Source organism: Pelobates fuscus, chromosome 11 (genome assembly GCF_036172605.1).
Source record: "Pelobates fuscus isolate aPelFus1 chromosome 11, aPelFus1.pri, whole genome shotgun sequence".
Taxonomy (NCBI): Eukaryota; Metazoa; Chordata; class Amphibia; order Anura; family Pelobatidae; genus Pelobates; species Pelobates fuscus.
The window spans coordinates 21,579,227-21,602,533 of NC_086327.1; the positions used below are offsets into that span (position 1 = coordinate 21,579,227).

A 23,307-nucleotide genomic window follows, 5' to 3' on the forward strand; every position below is an offset into this window, starting at 1 on the left:
ATTTTAGCTGGTTTTCAGGCCCAGGCCCAGGAGCTCAGAGTTTGTGCGTCTGTACAGCTTCACAGTCAAGCCACGCCCCGCTGCTTTATAGCTCTTTTAAAGCTACATTGGTTTTAGTATATCTCATCATGAGAGTGCGTTGCGCAGTACTAAATTCGCTGCATGAGAATAAATTCCCGCTTTAATCTGCTATATCACAGGGGTCATTTTCCACTGCAACAAATATATCAACAACTAGGAGAACAATCAGCTATATGACTTATTGAGGTGTAAAAACCTTTTTCTGTAACGACTTTCATGGTGCGACATTAAGGCCAGCCTGAAGTGATGGAGAATTTGACAAATTTGGCTTGTTTTGGACTAAATCTAGAAATTCACTCAGCATTTCTGTCAATTCAAGTCTCCAGGATACTAACTGTTGTGTTTTTGTAAAGTTTCTCATGTGCGGTATTACCAAGTGACGCTTGTCCTCCCGAAAACTCTTACTGTTTTCAAGAAAAGGGACAGAACTGATTTCTTTCTGCCCCAGGTACAAGATTCACGATATTATCACTGAACAATAAATTGCTATCAAGGACCTAATAAGGTGTTTGGTCAACTTTTATCTTAAAAACAGAATACCGGTACATATTTTTTGGGGAGCGATCTTATAACAGTGTGAAGTGTGATAGAGTGTGAACTGGGATATTGTATGAGAATCGTATATGGTCGTATAACAGAGACATTAATGAGCAAGGAACATATGTTAAAGTTTTGATGAATCTAAATACCAGTAGATTAGGGTACATACCATTAGTAGTCTGAAATTTCATGTACGACACTTCTGTTCTCCTTATTGGGCCAAGCTCGAACATTGGTCATTGGGTCGTAAGCTCAATATGCCCCAAGAGACTAATGTAATTTGTAGAGGTGGATGAAGAATCAAGGCAGGTTTCAGCAGAATGTCTATAACGAGGTGATTTAATGGTTTCCTCTGGGTGGAATCGTATAAAATAGATTTGATTTATTTAAAGAAGAGGCAATAGGAATATGGTAGTAGATAGGAACTGTATTGTTTGCTAGGCACTTTCTGATTTCAAGAAGGTGACTCAAGTACAATTCACCTGGAAAAATTGAGATACAAATGCATTTATTTTGTTATTGTGAAATAATCTTTTTGATCTTCCAAATAAGTGTCAATATGCACATCTGCAGTAAGTCTAAAAAAAACTACTTAATTTAATGTGTCAATTTGTCCCTTCCTTGCAACCAGAAAAATGGCGTGTTTAACCCCTTAAGGACACACGACGTGTGTGACATGTCATGATTCCCTTTTATTCCAGAAGTTTGGTCCTTAAGGGGTTAAAATTCCTTGAATGGATGAGTTATTTGTTGTGGGAATTTCCTATCTCTTTAAGATCTTGTCTTGACTTCATCCACTGAACCAAAAATAAAAATAAAAAAAAAAATAGAAAAAGAGAAAAATAAAAATGAAATTTTGTTCTCTCAGCATAGTGCAGGTTCAAGTGCTACGCAGATAAAAGCAAAAATGCCATCGGCTATAAAAATAATCACTTGTAGGGTCATAAAAAAACAAGAACAATGCTCCATAACATGTCTTGCTTGCGAAAGATTCTGCATGGTGTACAATCTGTATTGTTTATAAGTCTTACAGGGGAAATGGCAACTTAAAGGTACAGAACATCAGTTAATGAAATCCTTAGAAAATCTCTATTGCATAAACGAAAAAAAAGTCTCAAAAGATTATCCACTTTGATCTCTTTATAATATATCATTTAAAACGATTAAAGGACCTTAATCTGAAATATATTGTATGTCATGTATAAAACATTTTTGTTTTGTTTTTTTGTGCACCCACTGGTTAAGTGGCTGATATGCCCCCTACCAGGCCACCTACCTTCTACTCGATTCGTACTTCCCAATGTTAGGAAATATGCTTTATCCCTACACATCTGTCTAAGTTTGGATGGATGTCAATGGCGGCGAGAGTAGGGGACAGGGCAAGTGTTTGTAGTCTATCATTGTTAAAGGCCAAAAGGACTGCCAAACCCAAAAATTATTGGACAAAGAAAGTAAACGTTTGTATTCTTTTTATTTTTAAACATATGCATGTAAAAATTAATAAATTATGATCAGTCACTGGTCTTGAAATTCCCTGTTTTCAAATGTATTATCACTCAAATTTTCAGTACCCAGAGCTGACATTTCAATCCCCCCATCATCGCTTTAGTTCAAGGTTATCCGTATATTGAGGAGCACGTCACAGACTGCTTGTGCTATATAGTCTTGTTTGGAACTCTCAGTAGCTTGACAGATTGCTAATGTCACATGAGAAAACCACATGTTTACATTTCGGAAGTTAAAGCGTTAAAGAAGATAAAGAAATCGCTTTCTCAGAGCCCGTGTGGTTTGTTACCATGATTTCAAACCATTACTTATATTGATTTTTGCAGTTAATGACATTTTCCTATTAAGCTTTTGATGGGCAACTGTTTTCTGTTGCCCCATCCCACCCCGTACAAAATTTGCAGATTTGGAATGCTTCAACCACTGATTATAAGAAGCCTAATTACACATGACATCATTCTAGTGATTTCAAAATGTGGTGTAAACATAATAGTTTAGAAACATGGATGCTTCATTGTACAGCACTACAAACCAGATTTTTGTTTAAAAAAAAATAAAAAATCTGCAAGTGGTTTATTACAAATTAAAGTGAAATTCACACTTTTAGGGGAAGTAATAGATAAACCAATCATGATTTGATTTCCTACTCATTCTTAATACATTCCTTTAACCCCTTAAGGACACATTACATGTGTGTCATGATTCCCTTTTATTCCATAATTTTGGTCCTTAAGGGGTTAAAGCTATTTTGCCAGTATCCTGTACAAGATAGAAGGGGCACTTGGGCATAAAGCTGACATGGCGGTTTGCCCGTGATTTATTTTGAGCACTGGTGATGCTTACTGTGGCTGTAAAAGGGCCACGTCATCCAGATACGCAATTCTCCTCAATGGGTAGCAAAGCCCTGGAATAACTACCTTGAGCATGTTTAAACACTTGAGCTAGTACCCTGTAAAGGGACACACAAAAATCAACAAAATAATAGGATCCCGGGACACAGATCTAAACTCGTGACTGTTCCAGAAGAATCGGGTCATTTAACACGTATGCTGCATCAAAAATGTGGTCTGCCACAGCCCAGACAAAAAAATGTCTTTGCTGGGGCACGTAGGGTCTCGGCTAATCCTTATTAAAAACTAATTGCACATACATACTCCCTAATTGCCTTATCACATTTACTTCTGCTCTTGCTTGTGTTTACTCACGGCCCAGCAAAAACTGTACAAAGCGACGTCACATGTTTAATAAAACAACAATTAGCAAGCAATGAACTCAGCGATTCCCATCACTAAGTACATAGAAAATTGAAAAGAGTTCTTTTGTTGGCAAATATATGCTTAATGTGAAGCCTTTATGGTAGCTTTAATAGGACAGCTGTTTCAATGGGGTATCAAAGGTTATTTAAACTGCCTGCTTATTAATGTAAATCAAGAACTATTCATCATTGAAAAACACCCAACCTTAGGATGCATGTAAGAAAGCAATAAATATTAATAATAGAAACACAACATAAAGGTGTATGCTTACTTTAGCAGACTTGGTCCTCTCTCCGTTCGGTTGCCCGTACACCCCTGGTTTGTTTCCCAAACGTAAGACTTGTTTCCCATTTTTATACCTACCGAACACCAACCACCCCTTGGCCCATTAACTTCAAAAAAGCTCATTAACTCCATTAATTCAAATGCTCTCTCTGGGTGGCCACCATTCGTATGACCAAACGCATGTGAACGGCCATTTTGTCTCCCGACGGCAGGCAGCAGTACCTGGTTATCGAATGCCTGGAATTATTTTGAATACCCGACCTCGCAATCCCTGGGAAAACTGTACTGTTGCCTGTTCCTCTCCCAGACAAGCCAGTAGAGCGCTCTTGGGGTAAAAGACACGTTCAACGTTCAACTGGGGGGGGGGGGGGGAGCATTCATTAATATTCACACAGGAAAATTGACTGGCCGCTGCTTCTTTCTTCCTCTAACTATTTTGGGCTTCATCTACGTGGGTGGCCGGTCAAAACCTTACCCCGATAGCGATTCCCCTACGCTGGATGGATCTGAGCGCTTTTTGGACAACTTGGGTGTTCAGATCCGGGCTATTTGGGGATATAAGACGTGGGGTTCCTGTGCAATTTCACTGTGATTTTGGGGGTTTTGTATATTTTTTTGTGTCGTTCCTTGTAATTGAGAGATAATTGAGTTAATAGTCTTTGACTCAATTATCTCCCATACACAGGGACGCCTGGGAGGGGCTTGTGCTGCATTGAATGGAGACCCCATGCATAAAAGGCCGCGTTTGGCACAATAAATATCAGTTGTACTCCCAGAACTGTGTGTCGTCCAGTTACTGGGGAGGGCTAGAGCTAGTCACTTTGCAGCGTCTTGTTCCAAAGTTCCGAAGGATTCGGTGGAGAAAAGTCCTTGTCAGGACTAGAGCTTCGCTACACTTACTAAACAGTGAGGTATAGTGAATTGAAGAACATATTGCAAAACATAGGTCAACATAGACGAATATTGGAAAAATGCATGTAATTTGGGATACATTCTGCATATTAATTGGTAATACGTCCTAAAAGGAAATTTTAGCCTATTTATTTATAAAGAAATAGCACAAACTGTGTATGATGTAAATAACTTGACATTTTTTTTTCTTTGACTTGTCTTGGATGGAAAGTTACCTACAAAATATTATAAATAAGCGCGCAAACAAATAGTCACTGTTGTTAGTTCCTGGTTTAAAACTGGTTCTGCCACATTCCAACGCCATTTGCATATATCTCAGAAGTCTTGTGATGATTACCCCCATTGTTTGAACAGTACACAATATGTTTTGCTTCTCATGTACCAATACCATATCCTCATAACATCTAGGTGCTGTCTGACGATATCCTGTCCCCTGTTAATGTCTCTGCGTAAATTGCAGAATATTTAACAATCTTTATAATTTTGACACGTACAAAGAGCAAGAGACAAAAGAAAAAAAAAAAAACGACAACAAGCCTATAATGACGGCTAAACCGTACCATGAACCATGAACACTGATTTACAGAATAATAGGTAGAAGCGATTAACAAATATTTCACAGGAGACAAGGCTGATATAACATTTACTGCGGTGGCTTGATGAGAATTGCAAATCCAATAAGAAAGTTAAAGGAACACTATAGGGTCAGGAACACAAACATGAATGCACAACCCACCCCTTAGCCCCCTTAAAAGATAATATAACTCCCCTTATTTTCAGCGCCGCTTGGGTCCGCCGGCGCTGGTCCTGCCCCCTTGGTGACATCATCAGAATTGCCTATTCTTAGCATAGGGGAAGCATTGGATTGGCTAAAATCGGCATGGGGCGTGGCCTTTTCTCTGAAAAGGCAGTGTTTGCATGAAAATGCCTGAAGGCAATGATTATAGTCACCAGAACAACTACATTAAGCTGTAGTTATTCTGGGGACTATAGTGTGCCTTTAAGTTAATTGTTTGGAACACTATAGTAAAGAAAAAAAAATAGTAAAAATTTTATGCCAACAGCTAATTATATTTCCAAAACAAAAGGTTTGCTGAGCAACTAATGACTATTTATATGTAAATATCATTTTACAGAAAATGTAAAAATGAATTGTTATCCAATTAATGTATAGCCATTATCAATGTCTGTTATATATTTCTCACTTAGAAAATCCCATTGTTTTCAAAAGTCTACCCAGTTATTGAAAGGGAGGCCCATGTTTAGTTTAAGGTTAAATATCCTAGCTGTGGTTGTGGGAGTTGGAATCCAACGACATGTAGAAGATGACATAAATGTATAAAAAGGCTGCAGTTTTATCTGGCCCCTTTCGTAATGTGGAAGTTATGAATATCCTTCGTATGAAACATGCTTGTCCAAAGAGCATTATGGGAAATGTAGTTAGCAAACATTTGCAGAGTTGCACAGGTTCCTCCTGTCTGATTAAAGGACAACTAAAACATGTTTGCAGGAACAATTAAAGGGGATTTAAAAAAAAATAAAAATGTTTTAGCTACCCTATATTCAACTAAAAGCAAATTTATTGTGCAATTATCTGAATTTACATTGTATACCAGGCTGTCCTGGCACAACCAAGGCATATATTTTAAATTAATCTCCATGGAGCTGTGTGTGAATGGTACTTTGGAGGGCATGCCTGAAAGTGTTTGTGTTTATATTGTATTTTCTAATCGGATGCCTAAGCAAGCGTGAAAACATCTAGAGCTCATGTACCAATGACTTCACTTCATTTTCTAGGCTGAGGGGATAAGGATGTGTCTGAGGAATATTAGTTTATTTAGGAGCATTGACTATAAGCTATACAGTTTACTTTTAGAACTGCATTTTTAGTACTTAAAGGAACACTATAGGGTCAGGAACACAAACCTGTTCCTGACCTTATGGTATTGAAACCACCATGTAGCCCCTCTGGCCTCCCTAAATATGGTACACTTTTACTTCTATTCAAGTCTGCACCTGCTGCCTCTGCCCCTGATCTGCCTGCTTGGCTGACATCCTCAGAAGTGATTCTCTGAGCCAATCACAATGCGTTCCCATAGGATTGGCTGAGACTGTCAAGGAGGCAGATCAGGGGCAGAGCAAAACACAGCCCTGGCCAATCAGCATCTCCTGAGGGTGGAAACACTAACTGTTAGTCACACTGTGCAGCACTGCCTCAGGAATCACCTCCAGCTTCCATCTGAGGAGTGGTCAGTGGCCTTATCACTAGGCTGTAATGTAAACACTGCATTTTCTCTGAAAAGACAGTGTATACTGCAAAAATCCTGAAGGGATTGATTCTTCTCACCATAACGAATATAATAAGCTGTAGTTGTTCTGTTGACTATAATGTCCTTTATTTCTATAAGAGAAAACTGTTTTAAGTTACTAATGGCTAAACTTCCCCATTGTCTGTCTGCTGGGGTTATGTTACTGTGTGTTCATTCTTACATCATTATTTATGAAACACGATAATAAGGTAATACTCCTGTGATGATATGAATAATTTGCATGTGGAGCTGCGGTGTGATGTTACACTGGGGAATTTAAGTGTTTTAATACCCTTTCAGTCTTTCTGTCTCTTCCAACATGGCTTCCACTCTCTCACCAGTTTTCCTTTCTTTGACAGTATATGAAGAGATGGATGGACGTTGACACCAGATATTATTACAGATGTTGGTACTATAATCTGAACGTGACTCGCCCCGAAGGCCGCCTTATCCTGAACATCAACGAGCTCTACAACTGGCAGAGCGGTCCTTACCGTTGTATAAGCAAGACCAATGTGACCGATGATATCATCATGTCAGAAAACTTCTCCATACCGGTGGCCTGTGAGTAACCAGCTCAACTAAACATTTTAACACACTGCTACTGGGACTAGTCACTTCACAAGCTAAGTAATCATAGACAAGCTATTCGGTAATTCTCTGTTTAGTGACAGTGACTTATTTGTGCACTAGGCAATAATGTGTGTATTTTGTCCTCGTCACTGGGAGGCATTAAAGTGGGATGAATTCATGGCAGGAGATATTACACACTCAAACAAAAAAATACTTATAAACACATTCAAATACACTCTTTTATTATTTATTTATAATTTGTTTATAAAATATTTTATCAAGAAAGATACATGGAGATTTCTCTCGTTTTCAAGTATGTCCCTGGGTCCACAAAACGTTGCATTGGTATAATAGGGTACAATAAAATCCAAAAACAATATTAATACACAATATATACAAAATGTAACATAGAACAGGTAGGAAATATATAATCAACCATGACAGGTGCATTCTGTTTTCAGATATGTAGAGATGGATCTCTTAAAGGATTTTAGGCCTGGGGAAGATTTGAAAGTGTGCGGGAAGTTGTTCCGTAATTGTGGTGCTCTGTAGGAAAAGGAGGATCGAGATGCTTTCTTTTTGTATTGAGGTAGACTAAATAAAGTGCTGGTACTGGATCGGAGGTTATAGGAGGTGGGAACAGCCGAGGAGAGAATTATGCTCAGATAAGGTGGGAGCTTCCCAGAAAAGCTCTTAAACACAAGGCTGGAAAGATGAAGGGTGCGTCTGGATTCCAGCAACAGCCAGTTTAGTTCTTTTAGCATGTCACAATGGTGGGTCATGTAATTACATTGTAGCACAAATCGGCAGAACGAGTTATACAATGTATTGAGTTTATTAAGGTGGGATTGCGGTGCAGGTGCATATACTACATCCCCATAATCAATGATTGGCATCAGCATTTGCTGTACAATCTTTTCCTTTACTGTAGGGCTTAGGCTTAGGCAGGATGTGTTTCTGTACAGGGCACCTAGTTTTGGATAAAGCTTAGATGCAAGCTTTTCTATGTGCAGGCCAAAAGATAGATTGGGGTCTAACAACATACCCAAGTATTTGAATGAGTGGACTGCGGACTCTCATACAGACACACACTCACACATACAGATACACAAAGGCACACACTCATATATGCAGAGAGTTGGTGCAATTATTTTTTTAATTCACTACAATTTGGTGTGCAGTGAATAAACTGCTGTTTTCCACCGTGCCCTTGTCATTTATTCTCCATTGTAGTCAATGATTCTTATAAAGTGTCACAAATGGAGTATGGTGCAAGCAGTACAATTAAACAAAGTGCTTAAACTATTTATTTGCTTGCAATTCTGGAACACTTTGGAGATAATGTCTCCTCGAGTTAGTCACTGAATTAAGAATTGTGCAGAATTGACAGAAGAAACTGCACATTGTACTTCAAAATAGCCAAATTAGAAAAAAAATGACCAGCGCGGCTGCTATGATTTATCGGAATGAGGGCGCCACTTGTCAATTTTTCACAGTTCACAATTTAGTGAATGAGCCCCACTGTTTAGTGAATCAATGTCCTCATTCTCATTCTCCGGTCAGTACGGTTTATATGATGGTCTCTTTAAATTTTATGACGGGTATTTCAAATAACCATTTAAACTTTCCCTTGCAACTAAGGCATGATTTTAGCAAGAAAATGCAGGTCTTGATATACCAGTGATTTATAAGGCAATACAAATATGTGTGTTCTAATTTTCTTTAATTGTGGGCCCATAATATTTACTGTAATATTTTTTTATTCCAGCTAGTTTTCCCTTTATAAACAGTAGCAAATTAGATACAAATTAGATTTGACTGCTATATAAATATATTCTATAGACTTCTATAATCAGAGCATTTGTAAGTTAAATGCGTTTTATTGGACCAAATCCACCGTTAAATAGAACTCACCTGATTTATCCTGGCAGTTACAATGATCCTTCCAATCTATCTAATTGAGGATTAGAGTACGTTTTCCAGTAGCAGAATTCGCCCATTCGCAGGCTCTCATTGTATTTCAGATCAGATATTTCATCTTTCAGTGAAAGGGAAGAGAGGATTCAGAGGATGTGATCATCTGAATAATGAGATCAATTTAAAAGACTCTCCAAGCACCATAACCACTTATGATCCTTGAATAGGTTATAGGATAAGGGGCTTGCCTGTTCCTACGCCCCTTCTATGTATTTAACATTACATAGTGATTTATAGAAATTTCTGCAGCTATATGCTCACCTTAACTATGGCCTCGATTGAATTATTTTGGAACTTTTAAACTGATTACAATTTGTTAGAAACATTTGTCAAATGATGTAGTCACTATTAAAGCCCATGGAAAATGTTGTAGACAAATGATTTAGTAACTCTGTTTAACAGATTAGCAATCGAAAAGTTTATCCAAAAAAAGTGAAATTGAGGCCATGGTTCCTGCGTACCCATACAAGATCTTGTATGATCTGTGCACCTAAGTTGTGGTTAGTCACTGCTTTCCTGACTGTACATTGTCATTGTCAGATGAAAAGGGGCACAGTCTCTGGGCAATAGGGACAAGATTGTCAGGCACAGAAAAATACACCAGACACCTACTTTGCCTTGTGTTTTAAAGAGAAATAGATGAGTAATTAAGAAAAGAAGAACAGATTCTGAAAGAGAAAAGTGGAAGCAATAGGATAATGGTAGGTTTGAGGTGACAAAGCTGGTTTAAGTGGGATGTTGGGAGATAAGTGCCTTGGACAGTGTCCTCTGTAGTCTAGTCAGCTTCAATATGAGAGCTGCAGGAAAAGTTATAGAGGGTGTAAAACTCTGTGCTGTCCCAGCTCCTCCAGTGTCTGTGTGTGAGGCTGGACACTACGTGGAAGGGTTCACTGCCCACCTGCTACTAAATGCCTCTCCTACAGGAAATGCATTGCAGGAGGAGCAGGGGATGCTCTGAGTGGTGCACACTGTATAACAACCACTGCATCTCTATTATCAATCATAGGAGGATGACGGAACTACAGAACACATAAGGTGAGTACTTTGTACATAACCCTTCAAACTCCACGTGACATGAACACCCTTTTTCCTAATCCTTCATTGAACCCCCTATGTACCCTAATACTAAATGTATCCCCACTCTAACAATAAATCCCAAAACACTGCGCAACTCATTTGCCACAATTGTAACCTCTCTCTCACATGTAATACTTTTAGCACCCTATGTAATCGAACTCTAAAATTAACCATTCTGCAACCTTAACTTAAATCTTCCTTGGCCATAACCACTTCTAACATAATCAATAATCCTCCATGCATTTACACAGCTGCATACACTCACTTTCAGATTCAACCACAATACATTACAAGTATTCAAATGTCAAATATGAAAACAGGAAAAATAATTTGCCTGCCGTGTCCAGTTAATAAATGTAATAAAGTAACTTTAACTTTATCAGCCTTTTTCCTTGGTGTGGAGGAGCGAGACAAGGACAGGGGGTGTCTTATAAATCTATGCCTACAGGCACCTGACATGTAAATCCAGCCCTGCCTATAAGACCGTTCTAGGACAGAGAATGGCGCTTGTTTGAAATTACAATCTACATGCGTTATCTCTTGGGGATTCCAAAGCCATGATTATATTATTATTATTATTATTGGCATTTATCCAGCGCCAACTTATTCCTTAGAACTTTTTTTAATATTAACAACGATTTAAGTAAATTTAACAACAAATGAGATAATTACAATATGTTACTGGAACAATGGGTTGATGAGGACCCTGCTCAAATGAGCTTACAATCTTCTCTGCCTTCGCCCTAGATATGCATGACATATACTTCCAACAAACCGATTCCTGGCAACTCAGTACTTCATCGGATGTTCTGTATGTCGAAGAAGGTTCTGATCTGAAGATTAAATGCACAGCTCCTGCTTCATCAGAACCAGAATATATGTGGACTCGGGAGGTAAGAGAAATTCTGCTGTTACTTGGTATCTATCATCTCCGTAAACAGAGCTACATTTAAAGGGTCAGTAATGCCTCAACAAATTCAGATTCAGAGATATTCATCAGTGTTTCACCTCTTTTTGTCAAAATTGTTGTTGTTGTTTTTTTTTGGGTAAAACAACCAAAGAAAAAAGTTACCTGCGCTCTCCCCTTAATCCCTATGTATATTTAGACAAATGGAGGTCATTTAGTTGCTCCAATGGCCATTGGAGGGAATGCCCGCCTGCCAACGTCAAGGCAGACCCCCCTAAGCGGGTCCTAACACTGACCCTTCAGCCTGCTTCCTTGAGCTTCTGGCAAAGATATCTCTAATGAGACAGGGAGGGGTATTTTTTATATACACCCCTATAAACTTATTAACCCTTAATAGGGAACACATGGGATGGGCGGCAGCATTGTAACCAGGCTGTGTGATACAAAGTAAATACAAATACAAAAAGAGAAGTCCTGCGCTCACTCCCATCACTACTGGGCCGTCAGCAAAGATAATGTATGTATTGGGACTGATGTGTGCTATGGTCGTTGCTGCCGTCCAAGAGTGATGGGAGTTTGAGCGCAGGACTTGTTTTTTTTTTGTATTTGTTTTTTTTTTTTGTGGCTCACTTTATTAATTCTTGCAGATATTTTCCATCTGTTGCTGGTTTTCTTGAATGTTTAACTTTTTTTTGGACAATGCAAAGGATTTATTTATCTTTTTTTTTTTTCTTCCACCAAAGTTTTCCGTTTCACTTCTCTTATTTGTACCCCTTTACTTTTGGCAGTATTTTTGAAAATAGAAGAAAAAAAGCATTTTCAGGCAATTTTTAGAATAATTTTATTAAATACTTGCAGATTAGAGACTAAAAAAAATGGGGAAAAAAAACCATTGTGCGGAGAGATTTAGTGAGATTTAGCAACGTTTTCTGTTCTAAAAAGTGGTCTGAAGTACTAAAACTGGGGCACATTCTATGAATTCTATTAATGACTCCTACCCTTTACATTATTAGAACTGAACACTGGGATGAATCTTTCCAATGGTTCCATGTTGAATAACAGGCTGGAAGAAATGTGTGAGAAATATAGCAAGACGTGTTTATTTTCCATGTTAAGATTTCAATATAAAGCAAATAATGAGAATGGAGAAACAGGGATACATAGTGTAATTGGCCTATTTGTGAATGTTCCCCATACACATTGCACAATGCCTTTTTTTGTTACATGCAATAAAAGCAATTATTTTAATATACTGCAGCACAATGCTCTCTACTCGTATTATTTTCTCACACTGTGTTTCATTTGAAGGTAGAGCAGTGTTCTGACTGTCTGTCTTGTTCAAGCCAATTAGAACATAGCTAATGGCCGTCTCCTGTCTGCTGTAAAATGAAACAAAAACCACTTTCTGCGGTATTGAAAGTAAACATTCACACGTTCTTTAACGTTTCAGAATACATTGAACCTGTGGAAGTTTATTCATGCACCCAATTCGTGGACCCTGGGCTAGTAATCTTCTTACAGTGTATAATAACATTTCTGATTTCAACTTGTGGTCCCAGTGTTACTTAGAGAAATTCAGTTTGGTCAGAATGCATGACTGTGTGGCTAAACATGTCTGACCACCTTTTGTGGCAAAAACTAGAGCAAGGACAGATTAGAATTATGAAATGTTATCTCTCTGCAGTCCTACGACATTAGAACACTGGAAGACACCTTGGTCCTTGAGAATGTTGGAGTGGAGGATTCTGGGAACTATACCTGCAAGGCTCAAAGTCTGGGCTACTATAACCTTGTGAAGTCAAAAAGCATTCAGCTGCGTGTTATGCCCTTTCAATCCAGGATTAAGTTACATTCATATGGTAAGTGGCATGTGATGTGGACTGATGTACCCGCAAGTGGTTTAGGAATATGTGCAGACTACATATTATATCCGGACGCCTAGCTGCCTACGGACAAAACGACAACGTAACATTTTTAACAGGTTTTCAGTAAGTTGTTGCATACACTCCCAAATATCTGTATTCTCTATGAATAACCGGGGTGAAGCGTGATGTTTCTTCAGACAGGAGAAAGTTTAATGCCTATAGGCATTGAGTTATGTGTGTATTGATGATCCAGTGAGACCTAAATACTGTATTAAATAAACGTCAATCATTTTTGTTATTGCTGATGTAGCAAAAACAGAAAACTAATTAGTAATGTTTTATTTTTTGGTTACATTGTGCATGTTGCAGTTTAGGATATATTGTCTGTCTGTTGGTTTTTGAAGAGACCCTCTATATCCAGAAAATCGGTGTCTACTTTTTCTCAGTCCTGATACACACTGGCTGTCTAATTTTCAGGCGACTTCAGTTTCCCACAAATTCTGCTGTATGTTGCTATCCCGGCTGGGCTGATGCTGATCGCATTGCTGACTGTCTTCGTCTGTGTTGCTCGTCGCCATAGGAATAATCAGAAAAAGCCACAGATCAGCCTGTAAGTATCCTGCCAGCCATATATCTGTATCTAAAAATGCCACATTACATTCACTAAATACCAGATTATTCCTGTTTGTCATTGTCATGGACCCAAGGCATGTCAAATGGCACATTCAAGCATCCATCATTGTAGTAAAACTTTAGTCAGGGAAAACTCAAATATGCCCCTTTACCATATCTGAGATTAGACGGCATCGGTAAAATAGAGTTTATATGATCACAAAAAATATATAAAGCTTGAATATTTAATGATGTCACTGGGGTTTATTCCCCAAACATGAATTTTGATTAATTGCAAATGCTAGTTGTAATCAATCAAAGGGAAACAAAGAATACTCTAACCTGGCTAGATTCCTGACTTGGCTGTTTTAGCTGAAATTTGTGAAATGTGTTTTCCAATAATCAGTAGTGAACTGTTTGGCAAACAAAAATTTGTGATCATATGTTGGTGAGACCCTTGCAGTGGTAAATGCAGTGTTTGTTAAAGTGGTACTGTCAATTCTCTAGAAATAAACCATAGAATAAAACACTGAAAATCCCCTATAACATTCATGTGAGTCTCCATTTTATTTTAAATTAAATAAATATATTAAATATTTAGCAAGTGACATTGCAATCCACTTCAGTCCAGGCACCGCCAGGGCACGCAATGTAAATGAGGAGCTGAGCAGAAACATTGTGGGTTATGTATAAAAAGTGTTCTGTTTTGAAAATTAGTGAAAAAATGTAAAACATTGCAGAATCACCATTGGAATGGTCACTGTGGTTTCCATGGTGATTGCTCCGCTTTTATTGTTTCAGGCCAATTTTCTGTGTTCAATGGCAAACAAAGGGCAGCCTTTATAATGAAGATTGACACATAGCCAGGATGGAGGCTCCCAGTTGCAGGGTACATAAGTGTGGATTTACACATTTAAATAATTTGTTTTTCATACTTCACAAAAACATATTTATTAAATATAAGGGATGAGTAATGATACTATTAAAAATAATGGGACAGTAAGTTCACTTTTAAATAAAAACATATTGACCTTCACTGAAAATTTGGTGTTAAGTGTGGTCTGTTGGAGTATTTTAGCTGCAAATTGTGAAAATGCACTTAAATGTAATGGACTTGATATGGACTGTGATAGGCTGAAAGCTGTCAGCTGACACTCACAGCCAATAACATCAATTGCTGCTTCAGCTAATGCTTGCTCATTAGCGTAAGCAGCACAGGGAGGAAGAGTGGGTGGGGACTCAGTTAAAAACGGTTTAATGCTGGGGTGGAGACGAACTCCCGAGCTGAGCAGTCGCATCTACCGCGAGCTCCACAATACCAAGCACTAAAAACCCACATTGCCCGCAGCAATCTCTCGATTTGTTCCCTGAGACTAATACCCCAGTCGAGGTGAAAGTAGCACGAGTCGTAAGACAAAAAAACTAAAAGCTGACAATCCTCGGATGGGCTTAAACATCGGCGATATGTGGAGACAGGAGCATGGCATAGCTGGGCCCAAGATGACCGCTTACCCTGATACGAACTCTGAGCTGTCAGATTACCTGTCCTTCGAGGGGGAGACGGAGGAAATACCCACAACAAGTCCACCCTCTCCGGCCCCACTGAATCCAGACACATCTCCGGTGACCACTGCAGTACTGAAGGAACTACTGGCCGACCTCCAGAAAAATATGCTCACTGACATTAGAGCAGATTTACAAGGCCTGAAAGGCTGGAGTGGGGATCTTGAGACTGCCTCTAACACCAACAGACAACAGATAACCATGCTACAGCAGGCAGTACAAAAGCTGCAGCAACAACAGGAATCATATCATCGGCATTTTTCAATGCTGGAAGATATCAGACGCACAAATCACTTGAAAATAAGATGCATTCCAGAGGACATTCCAGCGGCAGAACATACTACACCCCTTACCAGCTCGGATGGCCCAACAGCCAACTAAACCCCCCCTCCCCCCTCTGCCTACTAGACTTCCCTAGCCGATACTCCTTAGGGCTACAGTTAACTAGGCGTAAATTACCTCACCAATTGTCACAGGACATTGTCTCAAAGTGTGGATGAAGGTGTAGTGGGCAAGCACCCCATGATTTGCGGCTACCCTTCACTGATGAGTCAACTTCAGATGAACGCAAGAGACACGTCTCGATGCCTATGACATTTCTCATACACAATTTTACCTTAGGGGGGGGGGGGGGACGCCACTCAACTTTTGGTAACATCCTTACTACTGGCTCAGCTTTACCCCCATTCAGCACACAGCATCTTATACTCTTACTGGCCTTAACCCGCAATGGCTCTCTACGCTACTTCCTTGAAACCAAACATTGACCAACACACTGAGACAATAGAGCTTCACATAAGGCCAGACACATGACTGATTACGTAGTTGAATTGTACCTCTGTAAAATATAAAACCTAATTCATGGGTTAATTTTTCAGGACACTGCATTTAGATGTCTATGATTATGTCAAAATATTGCTACCTAACGTGTTCTTTGTACTTGCTTTATCGCACGAGTTGCGCAAAAATAAAGAATTTAAAAAAAACTAAAAACTGTTTAATGCTAAATGGAAGGACAGCTCCAGGAAACTCCAGCCACTATAACCACTTCAGTGAGAGGAAACAAATAAAGTACATGTGTCCCTTTAACCCCTTAAGGACCAAACTTCTGGAATAAAAGGGAATCATGACATGTCACACATGTCATGTGTCCTTAAGGGGTTAAACTCACAACTACTATTACAGGATAGTTTTATTAGCACAACACATTTAGGTCATTCACTCTAGTGGTTATGGTACTTATAGTGCCCTGGCATCACCCTTAATAAGTAGTCAAACTATTTGCTAACGGTCTGCTGAGCCCCACTCTCTGCCTCTCCTGTTCCGGTATGAGAGACGAAAGTTCCTGATATAAGCCATGCAGAGCCAGCTCATTGGCCAAGCTCAATGCAGAGAGTTTCTAATATACAGTGTAGCACATAAAATCATAAAATTGCTAAAACCATCAGCAATCACTCAAATAAGTGACTTATAGCATACAAAACCAAGAAATGGTGTTGCGCTAAATGATTATTCTCTATATATGGTTAATTGGTATATTATGCGTTTTGGTGAGATATACCAATTGACCATATATAGAGAATAATCATTTAGCGCAACACCATTTAGGTTAATAACCAGTTTGACTACTTACATTTGGGGGGGGGGGATTCCTGAGCATTTCTTGCACCATAACCACTGCAGGGCGCTGTATATGGAGCACGTGGTAAGAAGTAGTCACTAAAAATAATGCAGTTTAGAAGTTTGTGATAATAAGTGGTACTGTAAGTAAGAATATAATAAAAAAAACTTCTATTACAAATTCTTTATACTATAGTATAAGCAAGCGAGCACTCCCCCCACCAAGACCTACACTTATCTCTGTGTCCAGACCAGTTATAGCCCATCTATCATATCACATTCAGCATAGAGTCGGAAATAGCTTATAGTTGTCTGCGGTTTTAATTTCAGTCTGTATTTGTGGATTTCAATCTGACAGTACGTGTTCTTCTTCTAGGGTGTATGGTGAGAAATTTAGTCCAATCTACAAAGGCTGCGTGAAGCCGATCAATTCCAAAGAGCAAGACACCCAGCCACTTGTTGCCTAATGATTGCTCTGGCCAAGGTCAGTTTCCCAGCGTTTTTTAAAACTTATTTTTTTTAAACTTTAACATTTTATTTTACAGATTATAAAGTAAATATAGTAATGTCTCATACTGGTATCAAAAAAACATAAAAAAACCCTGAATACTCACAGTCACTATAACACAATTAGTGCAATAAGTATAGCACGTAAACATTACTGGAAATATACAACAACAAACACAAACAGTGGCGGAAATTGAGCAAAGTTTTCTGTTGTAAAAACTGGTGCAACAATATAAAAGGGGAGGAGTCACCAATAGAACATGCTAATTAATTCCACTGGTTTCCATGGTTATTGCCCGATTCTTAGAACTTTACACCACTAGATATATACAAAATGAGGATACAGCTGTAGATCTACAAAAAAAATTAACAAAATAATAGTGCAACACTGTTTAGTGAAGTATAAGTGCGCTGTGTAGAGTATAACTCACAAGATTGATGAATTGTTAGCGCCCAAGCTGTATGTAACAGCAATAAATTTGTTTATTTGTATCTGTTTTATTGCTGTTACATATTTGAATACCAGGAGTACCCTGAGGAAGTCCATCTGGACGAAACGCGTAGGACCCGGTACCATAACAGCTTATTTGTATACTTATATTTTTTATTCTTTTAAATAAAGAAGAAATCATTTTTTACTCCACATCCTGAGTCGTATTTTGCCTTCCTTGAAACAGGAACAGTGTTTCCGCCGCCCATCTTCATCAGGGGAGGCACCCTTGGGCGCTAACAATTCATCAATCTTGTGAGTTATACTCTACACAGCGCACTTATACTTCACTAAACCATGTTGCACTATTATTTTGTCCTATTTTTTTGTAGATCTACAGCTGTATCCTCATTTTGTATAAATCTATTCTGTATTGGAGGGATTGTTGCTGGAATATCCCTGGAGGAAGCTGTCACCACTGTCTATTAAGATAAGTGTTACATATTCACTTTTTTGTTTTACGGGCAAAAAGTGATTGTTTTCTGTACCATAAACTTTACACCACTGCCTAGAACAGAATACTTTGATAAACCTCCCAAACGCTCTATGTATATGCTTTTTAGTAATGGGATATTTGAACTATTTAACTATTGAGAAAAGCAAATCAGGGATCCATGTCAAAGATCTAGTCCCAGAATTGTTATATCCAAATACACTACCATCAGGCACTTCTCATCTCTTTAGTGGCATCCTCAGAAACATAGTGCGGGGGGATACTGGGGAACATGTGGCTTATTTTGACTGGGTCGCAGAGAAACATGGCTCCATGTTTTAAAGCAGATTTCTTTGATTAATACATCCTCATCTGGGTAGTATCTTTATTTATTGCCACCACACTTCCTGCATTATACCACAATCTAGATCTTTCTTCCAAGCTTGATGATTGTGGCATAAGCGAGGGTCTTAGTGTATTTTTATGCAAGTATTTAAATACCGGAACACTGTCACCTTATTTCATGGTCATTTAATAAAATGGTAAATGGTTTGAAACCCTACATAGCACAGCTCTGCAAATGGTAGGAACTCGAAGAAGACTTCTCAAGAGTAAACGTATTCCACCACACTGTGTAATGGGGAAACAAAACATGCCTACTCACCCAGGTTTAGACTAAGTAATCATCACAAGAAATGTAATTCAGAAATATCTGAGGGGCCAGAGGTTTACAGGCACTGATGTTGAGTTATAGTTACACAAATTGCAAATGTAATGCAATGTATTTCTTGTGTAAGGGTTTATGGGATTACACACTTGAACTCGTAGGCCACTCTGTATTGTTATAATATTATATTTTAGTGCAGGTGATAACTAGTCAGCTTTCTATATTGTGATTTTGCATACAGTATCTTGAAGGCCGATTGTAAAAGCAAACTAAAATATTGGAAATGAGTGGAAGTAGGTGAAGAATAGCTGTACATATTATTTCATGGGCTATTTAAATCCACCAAAAAAAAAACAAATGTCCCCCATAAATCCATTGCCCATCTAACTAATTTCTCCCTAACCCTGCACTAGGTTTGACCTCTGTAGTTGGGACATGGCTTTGACGATTAACATACATCGATGGAATACTATTATCAGCTAAAGTCTGAGTCCACCACAACTTCCGAGGAACAAACTGATGACTGGAGGCAGATTCAGGCTTGTTCTGTGTTTTAACAGTAACTCTTTTATCTCTCTTCGAACAGGGCTGCACGGGACACGAAGCCTCTTCAGCTGTGACCAGCCCTTGTGTCCTGGCATTCACTATAACAACGTGCTTTTATCTGGTGAAAGATATTCATGTAAAGCAAGATCTCCAAAGATTGATCATACTAAATTCTGTTCTGTTGTTGTTATGAATCAATGCAATCAATGTGTTTTTTTAAATGTAATAGAATCTTAGAATCATATGCCTGTACAACATATCTGATCACTGGCATTGTTAGTAGCTAACACCAAAATGTCTGCTTCATAAATATGTCAATATGCATCATTTACCTTGTATTTCTGTTGGTTAAAAGGAAAATGATTGTACAGCTGTCAACATACGGTCCTTGTCTCTACAACCAACTTTGTTCAATCAAGAATTTGCTTTTCATTTTAGTTATGAACGTGGCGGTTATGTCCTTCTAATGAGCCGATAGTGCAAAACGGTGAGTGCCGAAGGTTGCCTACCCCGAGATAGTCTATAACCGTTTACTGTATCTCAATTGAGTATCTTTTTTTATTAAATACGTTCAGCACTTTCAATTCATTACTGGGATGTAACCCTCCTGCTCAGCTTTAAGTTTCTATTTTTCCATTACTAAGATTTGTACAGATAAGGACTGTAAAACCTGCTTTTAGTGAATAAATGCTTCTCTAAAACATGTATTTTAAGATTTTTTTTCTGTTTTTGCTTTTTTCACTTTAATTTACCCACTTGTGGAAAAAATCTAATTCACAAGACCAGAATTCTGTTTACCTCTTGGATGTTGTCCAAAGGCCTATGAAATTATATTGACGTTTTTTCCAAACTTCCTGTTTATGGACCGAGTGCCATGTGGTCAACGTTAGATTTAGTGAGCAGGTTAACAAAAGAAAATTTGTTTTGACAGCGGGCAGCGTATTATCTGTAGTTGTTAGAAATAATAAACTGTTAAGGTCAGATCTTCCATTAACTGGGGATCGTTGTACTTATGGATACCAGAATGAAATAGATGCGCTGGGAGACGAGATGTTCTGCTAGTCTTTCTATGCTACATATCTCTAATGTTAATGTTTCTAGATGGAACCTCTGTTTGTTAGACTGTCAGGTGCTTCAATCCAAACCAACATAATTGTAAGTACGGCCCAGTAGTAGCTTAAAAACATAGCTATTTTAATTTAAAATAAACAAAATTACCAACAATTAACAAAACAACCATGAACGTCCCTAGAATTTCCCCCCAGTCCTCTGGATTTGCTGTTCAAGTGACGGGATTTCAGAGCTATGCAACTTTTGGCAGAGGTTGTGGACTAGATTTCCTGTAATATTTTTATAGCCAAGATGCTTGCAAAGCATCATGGGGGAGGTATCTTTGCTTTGTCTTTTGGGCCATTCTATAATAAAATTGCTCTTTCTGAGAAGCCTGTGGTTCTGTACTTCTGTTTCCAGAGCTACACCTAACGCACTGGTACATCAAGTCACTGCTCGCAAAAATTCTAACAAATTAAGTTAATATTTTACGTTTTTTTTGTTGTTGTTTTTTTTTTTAACAAATTAAGTAGCAGGTTATTGTTGTTTTAGCATTCGGTGTCTGTTTTCTGCCATTTAGTTGTTTTTAAATGACTTGGTTATTTTTTTTCCTTATAGTTTTGTTAGTTGCACATTTATAAGACGTCTCTCATGATAAATACAAGGTGATGCTTTGTAAATTTCGATGTGTTATTTACAGTCTAACTGTGAGGACAACAGGAACATGAGTGTGTGGGTTAGGGCAATGTTTATTTTGAGTGATGCAATTTTTTTTTTCTTAAATAAACTCTATATTATACACACTTGAGGTCTGTATGTTGTCCATTAATCATCACCTCACCTAGACTAAGGCGACCTAGAAATTGCTTTAAATTCAGAAGTTGTCTGAGTGGTATAGTGTCTGAAAGAAATAGCTGAACTATGAGAAAAAAAATGGGGAGAGCACCTTGGAGAGGGGAGGGGCAGATTGAGGAACGTCCCTTAAAGGGGTCACTGGGGAGGAATCCTCATGGTCGTAGTTTAATCTGGGGAAATGGTCAGTGAAGTGTAGCAATTATTGCACACTTTAATAGTCATTGTAGCATACATATATTACTAATCCGACCAGCCCACTGCACTCATAATATGACATTAGCAATGGACTAAAATAGATATTTAATCAAAGTCAATGGGAACTAGAGTATTCTAATATAGGAAGCAGGATTTTAGAGGATAATGACTTAATAATGCCTACAAGTCGTAACATTAAATTGGACACTCCACTGCCCAGATAAAAACAAAAATAAATATTTAGTTAAAATACACTCAATAAAAATATGTTTGCATTTAATTATGCAGTTTTCCATTAGGGTATAATTTAAACAGCTTGCAAAATAAGTCAATCACTTGCCGATCACTCTGTGGCCGTCCAATCTCAGACTTCCCAATGCTGCTCGATAAGAAGTCCTTGCAAGGTAGGTGCTCTGAGCAATTGCTGTCTCCTGATTTTCGCTAAACTGAACTAAACAAACCAGAAAGTAAAAGGATCATTTGTCTGGTTGACAGCCAGGGTTAGGGGCACGCTCCGCTCAAATGCAAGGCACCCATGTAACAATTCCTCATTGAAGTCCACTACGCTAACACCCCCTACTAAGCAATCCATAAGACTGCAGGACACTTTGCATGGAACTCCCCACAGTGCCTTTGGCCCTCAATGGTTTGCTCCCAGTAGTGGACCACTGTTTAACACAAAACCCATGACTTCAACTTCAACCCATGACTTGTGTTCATACTCCGATATAGTTACCTCTCTCCTCAGCCATGCAATATATCAGTACACTCATGCTTACTGACTGATTAAGCATACTCACCGACTGATAAATATTAGCTTACTCATGTTTATTAACAAAAAATCTGTACTGAATCCTCGTGTCACAATTTTGTCCACTCTAAAAAGCCGTTCCGTGCTATTGTGGCAACAATAGCATGAGGACACACTCTTCACATATAGAGCACTTCAGCAAGCTAAAGTGTTTTATGGGGTTGTGATGTGTCCCTTTAGTTCCAGAGCAGTTGAAGTTGACATAATGTTGTGAATTCAGCAGAATTTTGCCTTGAAATTGGATGGAGGGCCTGTAGTAACCATAGATTTTCATTAAATGACATTACAATTACTTTATGGCACAAGATATCCCGCTAGTGTGTGTTAATTACAGACTATAATCCCAATGCCTCTTGTTACAGTTGTATTCAATAAAAACAGTACAACAAATTAACTAAACATGAACTTTATTTTTAATTTTTTTGCTGTTTTCTTATTAGTTTTTCTTTTTTCAATCTGACCGCTCTTCTTGTCTGTTGTGGTATAATTTTTTTTATTTGTTTTTTTTTCGGTACATTCTGTACAAAAAGGATGCTCCAGACAGTCTGTGAGATGATCAAAGAATGTAGAGGACCAGGAAGAGGTGGAGACAGGGAAGAGGGGTGCATGAAAGACAAACAAGCAGAGCCCCCTCATTGATCGCTCTATATCAGTGGTAGGCAAGCTGGGA

General features: G+C 38.4%; 1 protein-coding gene across 1 annotated transcript in view; it reads left to right on the forward strand.

Annotated features, from left to right (window-relative positions):
- The window catches only part of LOC134577748 (uncharacterized), a 36,303-nt gene extending 15,391 nt beyond the window's left edge, over window positions 1-20,912 (forward strand). Inside the window, exons 4-9 of the mRNA XM_063436623.1 lie at window positions 7,249-7,453; window positions 11,264-11,409; window positions 13,108-13,282; window positions 13,766-13,898; window positions 17,460-17,567; window positions 19,767-20,912. Coding sequence (XP_063292693.1) covers window positions 7,249-7,453; window positions 11,264-11,409; window positions 13,108-13,282; window positions 13,766-13,898; window positions 17,460-17,550 — 750 coding nt within the window. The 3' untranslated portion in view covers window positions 17,551-17,567; window positions 19,767-20,912. The remainder of the gene's footprint in view (window positions 1-7,248; window positions 7,454-11,263; window positions 11,410-13,107; window positions 13,283-13,765; window positions 13,899-17,459; window positions 17,568-19,766) is intronic.
- Window positions 20,913-23,307: the final 2,395 nt, after the last annotated feature.